This window comes from Helianthus annuus, chromosome 7 (genome assembly GCF_002127325.2).
Source record: "Helianthus annuus cultivar XRQ/B chromosome 7, HanXRQr2.0-SUNRISE, whole genome shotgun sequence".
Taxonomy (NCBI): Eukaryota; Viridiplantae; Streptophyta; class Magnoliopsida; order Asterales; family Asteraceae; genus Helianthus; species Helianthus annuus.
Window position 1 is genome coordinate 121094544 of NC_035439.2, and position 7047 is coordinate 121101590.

General features: G+C 37.2%; 1 protein-coding gene across 2 annotated transcripts; it reads right to left on the reverse strand.

The window, feature by feature from the left end:
- Positions 1–735: 735 nt before the first annotated feature.
- On the reverse strand, positions 736–4456 carry LOC110868374 (protein REVEILLE 8). 2 transcript variants are annotated; one of them, XM_022117518.2, is made up of 9 exons: positions 4133–4456; positions 2959–3016; positions 2610–2733; positions 2362–2514; positions 2127–2252; positions 1709–1818; positions 1547–1606; positions 1254–1373; positions 736–1112 (listed from the first exon to the last, which is right to left on the reverse strand). In XM_022117518.2, the coding sequence occupies exons 1-8, from the start codon at positions 4297–4299 to the stop codon at positions 1290–1292; spliced, it is 882 nt and encodes a 293-aa protein (XP_021973210.1). In that variant the 5' UTR covers positions 4300–4456; the 3' UTR covers positions 736–1112; positions 1254–1289. The 2 variants fall into 2 exon arrangements, with proteins under 2 accessions (XP_021973210.1, XP_021973212.1); XM_022117520.2 differs by lacking the exon at positions 1254–1373.
- Between the last annotated feature and the right edge of the window lie 2591 nt (positions 4457–7047).

Here is a 7047-nt window from a genome sequence, read left to right on the forward strand (position 1 = left end):
GGATGTTAAGTGCTGCTCAACTACAACAACTGATAAACCAAACTCTGATGATTATCTAACAACTGCTGAAGACAAACTCTGTTGCTCTATCTACTGCTGTGTCCTAAGTACTGCTGAAGACTCATGCACTGCCCTCTCAAAGACTGATCACCTTTGAAGAAAGCACTGAAGACTCAACATCTGTGCTAAGGCTACAACAGTGGAACGTGAAGCAGTAGTTTCCTTATGTTTTGTACTTTAGTGATTATCAGATGTTACATAACAGTAGTTTGTATAGAACAGTATTTATAGTTTGTTAGGTCGTTAGATGTCACTATCATGGTGACGTCAGCTGAAGCATATCAGTAGTTTGGTTTGCCTATAAGTATGACAGTACTCTGTACTGTTACACTTGATCGTTTTGAGTGAGTTTTTCTCCTGAATTCATCCTTTCATCTTGTGCAACCAACTCTGGTGTATCAGGCTGAGGGGGAGTTTAGATTGTAAGCCTGCACTGTAATCTTTTACTTTTATGTAAATCTTTTGATTCAATGAAAAGCAATTGTTTATCAATCTACACTTTCCTTTGTTTGTGTTTACAAAGTTTGCTACTCATTTCCGCTGCACTTATTCGTTTCATGCAAACAAACACAATCACAGACAGCCTCCAGATCCTAACACTATCCTGACCTGTTTAGTTCCAAACTAAGCATCATTCTTCCACAAAAAAAAAAAAAAAAAAAAAAAAATCAGATCTTGCATAAAAAGATGGTTTTATTACATTAATACATCAATTGTTTATGAAATTTAAGAAAATTAGAACACAAATGGGTTGCTCCCTAATCATTTCTTCGATTGATTGGTGTTATTACTTTCCCTCTTTCACTTGTGTGAGTGTGTGACACCACTCTTACATTACATAATGCGCGTAACGAAAAAAAAAACATCAACATAAAAAACACTAACAACAAGAATATTTTCAAGAAAGTCAAGCCCGGTTTAGGCTTCAAAATCAAACACGGTTATTTTTCTTAACATTTCACCATCTTCACACACCGCTTCAACTTCCCCTAGTATGCGTAGATCGAGCTTGCTAGGAGAACTTAACTTTCACGCGATTCTCATTTATAGTTCTGAAAAATAAAAAAAAAACACAAACATTTTCGACACATTGTGAGTGTTATGGGAAAAAAATGGTTAGCAAAAGAATAAAGATATGATAGTGATAATGAGGACATAATTAACTGTGGAATAGATCAAAGGAAAAGACATACTACATAGTAATTACGATATGATTCGACACAATAATCTCATTGCTCTGACTGTTCGTAAGGATTGTCCGCCGATACTCCTATAGTTTTGGAATTGGTGTCATATGATGACAGGACCTTTCTCTGCACCCATCAACATTATCTAGTGGTCAAATTACTAATATTTGGGTTCAAGTCCTACAGACGACAAAATGTCTGATTTGCTAACTTATATGAATGGTTCATAGGCGTTCAAAACAAATTATCAATCGCGGGGTCCTACGAGTTATTAAAAGTTATGAAAAGGGCATAATTACCATTGGCTCAAAGTCTGGACTTGACAAGTTGACTGTGAGATTTCTCATTAACAATAACACCTGCAAGTTCAAAGAAACAAATTTAGGATTTTATTGTTGTTAAAAACTTAAAAATATCCAAACATTCTAACAAATTTAATGATGGTACGATTGAAATCTCACGGTCTCAAAGTTTATAGGATCCATCTCCTTTAGCTTCTGCACATGTCCTTTTGTATGTGGATCGAAAACACTTCCAATGAAGCTATAAACTTCAGAGAAATCTGGGATGCCTGAACAAAGGTAAACAATAACGTTACTAGTGACGATGATCACTTAGATTTGTAATCACATTTCACGAAATTTATAGATCACGTATAGACGATGCAACACTATAAGCAAACCCTACATTGGCAATGGACATGCGAGATGCTATCATGCTAGGTTCATAAGGAATGCCCCGTCTCAAATATCACCAACGCGTTTTGGACGCAATGGTTGTGGACCGTTAAGAGTGCCCATGTGGGAGTAGTACCAGGATGGGTGATCACTTGGGAAGTCAGTGAATGCAATGAATGTAAATATTGAATTAGAAGATTACCATGAACGACAGGACCTTGTTCCCCTTGTTTTGTTAGGTCCGAAGTTGGCATTTCTCTACTTGACATCCCAATGCCGCTATTACTCATGTTAGTAATGTTTATCACCCCCTTTGATCCAGTATCAGCTGAAAAACAACATTCAATAACACAAGTCAGAATAACTTCATCATATCGTCGGATGAGTAAGCGTACATACACACATCCGAAACGATAGGATACAAACATGCATGCCACCTTCAATTCCATGGAGATCAAATTCATCTTGTGAAGGCATACTTCCACCAGATGGACTTATAAGCAGAGAAGTGTCATCAGATGGAACATATCCAGGTGCAAGGGCACACATCGAGGAAGGATAACACATGGATGCTTGAAGTGGCAATAAAACTGTCGTAAAATCAAATAACATGATAACATGTTCAAAACATTATAAACGCCGACACATATAAGTTATATAACATTTAACAAGTTTGTATACAAACCATTTTTGGGCGCTTTTTGTGGATAAGGGTGTGTGGCCTTGCGTTTAGGACGAGGTGGTGGGACGTGTGCTATTGACCCGTTCTTTTGGACCTTTAGGAAGTACTTCTGCGCATGACTTCGTATCTGCAAACAGAATTACCCCCTTCAATTGAAAATTAAGAACATATTTCATTAGTTTGCTAAGCTCAAGTGTAATTATTTTTCGTGTTTACTTAAGGTCAACCAATATTCTTTAGACCAAACTGTGTTCATCAAGCGGCATTTTAACAAGAAAACGTACAGTAAAATGTTGGTTTTCGCGTTTACTTATTAACGATTTTTAAGAAGGAATAGCTGAGAAATATGCACCTGAATTACTGTCTTGGAACCAACAAAGTCTTCAATTTTTTTCCAGTCGCGATCAAACCTGTGCACAAAGAAAAGGAGATACAAAATTGCTAACCAGAAAGCAGATGCTACCATACACAGCAATCTAGAGGTGTTTATTGTTAAATGGATCGTGCTCGTGGGTTGGCGGATTGCACACCACATGAATCTGAAAATTTGACATGAACCCGAAAATGTATGGCACATGAACCCAAAGATGACAAGAATATTCATAGGTTGACATGAACGGGACCTATTTTACCCGAATTCTAGATTTTTTTTTTACATATTAATATTCTAAAATTACAAATTCACGACCAAAAATACAAATGCATATAACATAACTACTACCCATGACCAAGTGGTAGGGTAACCACCCCCCCCCCCCCCCCAAAAAAAAAAAAAAATGGTGTGAGTTCAAATCGATGCAAGTGCAAGGTTAGGTGGTATTTAGGTGTAAAAAACTGTTGTTCAAATATATATATCTTTATATAACATAACCACTACCCGTTTAGCTAAATGTGCTCACGATATAACATAACTAATACCCATTTAGCTAAAGGTGCTCACGGGTTAGACCCAAAACCCTGTTAAGAGTAAACCCAAATCTAAAAATTGACATGAACCTGAAAATGTATGACATATGAACCCAAAGATAATTTTTCACGAACTAACACAAACTCGACTAGATTAACCCGAATATTTACTTCACGTTTTTACATAATGATATTCCAAATTTTCAAATTTACAACAAATCTATATAAAATAATTATAGCGCGTTTAGCTGGTTCGACCCAAATTTGACATGAGCCCAAAAATGCATGACACATGAATCCAGATATGACAAGAATTTTTATGGGTTGACACGAACACAACCCATTTAACCCAAAATTTAATAATATACTTTATATATATTAATATTCTAAATTTATATATTCACAACCAAAAATACAAATGCATATAACATAACTACCCATTTAGCTAAACGTATTCACGAAAACCGTGTTAAGACTAAACCCAAACATGCGAACGTGATGTCGTAAATTCACACCCCTAATGCACACGCTAAACAAGTTCCAGATCACATGATCGCGACTACTCGTGAATGGAATCAACTAATTAAAACAAAGAATTTAAGCCAAATGAAATTACTAACAATTGAAGAGCTTCAAGGAACTTATCGTGTTCTTCCTCAGTCCAGCTTTCTCTGGACTTGGTAATAGTATATGGCTTCCGTACCTTCTTTCCAGAACTATCCCCAGCCGTCGAATTATTCGCCGCCATTGATGAATGTGCAGCAGAACTTTTGTTATTATTGTTCATGGTGGTTCTTCTGAATAATGCATAGAGTCACAATGGTGGTGGTGGCTGTTTTGGAAGGTGGTCAGTTGGTGTGTGCGTGTGATTTGTGGCTCAGCTCATCTGAGGCTGACCGTCCCACTTGTTGTTGTTTAAGACTTGAATGTTTATGTTTTGGTTTGTTTTGTTTTGTTTTGTGCATTTTGGACCTTATACTTTGGTAACTTTGCTAAAAGTTGAATGGATCTTAATCATCTACCGGTTTTTTGTTGGGCTATTTTGGGGCATTTGGGAGGGTCAGTTTAATTATTTGAATGTAGCCACGGAGATGTTGGGTTTTGGAGTAAGTTACATATTTAACCCCTAGAATAATAAGGGTTATAAGATTTTAAGTCTTTAACTGTTGTGAAACTAGCCTATTAACAAAATAATAAGAGATAATAATAGAGAGAAAGAGATTGATATTATTGATTGGATGTATATTACAAAAGATACAAAGACTATATATAATTGAGGAAAACTTGTGGAACAAGCCTAATCTATTTTAGATGTTGATAACCACATTAATAATAAATATATTCATAACACTCCCCTTGGTTATCAACATAATACGCTTGATGCTGCCTCATTAAAAACCTTGCTAGGAAAACCCGGTGGGACAAAACCATAGCTAAGGGAAAAAGAGTGTAGCGTGTAATGCGCATTATCTCCCCCCTGATACTTCTGGATCAGGTATGTTGCCTCATTAAAAACCTTACTAAGAAAACCTATTGGGATAAAACTTAGTTAAGGGAAAAAGATGCAACTTGAATAAATCTCCTCCTCATTATAATATGTATCCTTTAAGTAAAGTGTGTCCATCATCCTCGAAAGTTGCTCAAAACTTTTGTACAATGATTTGTCGTTTGATGCCTTGAAGTGCAATCCTTTACATTAAGTAATGTTGTAAAATCTTCTTGTGAGACTTCTAGTGCTTCCTCTTGCGAACAAATACCATAAGATCCAAGACTATTTGTGTTACATTCTTTATATCTACAAGACTAATAGAACTAGCTTTCATGGGTTAGTAAAATATAGACGCATATCATTCATACCTTTAGGGTATCGACATATCTGTTTTACCATTCAAATGTCTCCTCATTGGACACGTGCTATATCATGTTGATAAATTCAAATAAAAGATATATATTATCATGCATAGCTAGAAAGTTAAGTTAATGCACAATTGCACTTTAGCCATAGTACTTTTGAAATGAGAATCTCTACTTTGGTAGGAGATGATAATAATCATTTCTTATAAAAAGTGTCTGAACAACCTTTAACGTACTATAAGGTTGAGCTACCTATGTAACACCCCCAAAATTCCACCTGCGGAAAGCCCGCGAGGCGTGTTACGCATCAGAGTTCGAGCCACTAATCACATTGAACCAATGATAAATACTTAAATAAAACATGTTATTAATTACCAATAGAAAACGTCATCATAATATTAATTCCCAAGGAATTGTATAGCGGAAGCATGTAATAAAATCGTTTAACAACCGTTTCGTAATAAAACTCAAAACCAATGTATCAATTATAAGTTAATCCAAGAGCCTCGATCCATGACCACTCCAGCACTCCCAGATAGCAAGTCCATGTCCCAAATGTTAACGATCTACAAGCATGCAGACAAGTGTGTCAGACTACGCTGGTGAGTTCAAAGTTTTGTTAACGTGTTTTGTTACCAGATGTATGTTAATGCGATTCAACGTTACAATACGATGTTGCTCATAACATGCTAGATACCCTAGGGAGTGTGCCCATATGTATCCGGGGAGTGTGCCCCTTAATAACCTGGAAGTGTCCAGACCCCAATGTTCAATAATCAAAACCCAATTTAAATGTTTACCCAATGTTCCCTCCCAATGTTTACTAGTTGTCCCTAAACCACCGGGACGCATGCTTGAGAAATGCAGTGAACTCACCTTGGTTTGCTCGATAAGATACACAAAAGGTTCTTGAATTAAGGGTGGTTAACCACGTCCTAACAGGGTTACCATACAAGTCAGGTTCGGACCCAAGTAATACACGTATATTTCACACAGTTAACACGTTACAAGCATGTATGGAACATGGCAGCATTTTAACAGTTATGTAACAACTTCAACTTGTACGATTTAACATAAGCCCAAAAGTAATCGGCCCAACATGTTGTGCGACCCACAACATGTTGTGCGATCCAACCAAACCCGGCCCAACTATAATTAAGCCCAACATAGAAAACATGGCCCATTCCAAAGACGTGCAAGAGCCTTGTGCGATCCTGATGGGATCGTACGATCGGATTAGTCCAGCCCAACCAGAATATCCGGCCCAAAAAGTTAAGCGGACACAACAACTTGTGCGGTCCAGTAACCTTGTGCGACTGTGGTGCCTTGTGCGATGAGGTCTTGGGCTGTCCGGCCCAATAACAACAACTGGTTATTCATTGTGTGTGGCCCAAGGTATTGTGCGATTGGCACTGTCTTGTGCGATCCACGGTACCTTGTGCGATCATGCGAGGTATATGTTGTACACTATGCTAAGGCATGTTGTACCTAGCTTGTGCGATCTCATTGTGCGTGTGATCTTGTGCGACTGGTCAACTAATTCCCGTAATTTCGCAAGTCGGTTACAATCAATTAAGTGGTTTCCAATTTTACATCAATCAATCAATACAATTAACAGCTTCTAGTCATCCATTAATCGATCAAACAGGGAAATTATTAACCGATTCATAAGAATCCTAAT

Bases quoted from the DNA above. Each gene is read 5' to 3' on its own strand.
- LOC110868374 (XM_022117518.2), bottom strand. From the start codon at position 4,299: ATGAACAATAATAACAAAAGTTCTGCTGCACATTCATCAATGGCGGCG. The intron at 2,734-2,958 runs GTGCATATTTCT...TTCTGTTTGCAG, and splicing joins GTTCCAAGACAGTAATTCAG to ATACGAAGTCATGCGCAGAA. The intron at 1,374-1,546 runs GTAATTATGCCC...TGATGGGTGCAG, and splicing joins GTCCAGACTTTGAGCCAATG to AGAAAGGTCCTGTCATCATA.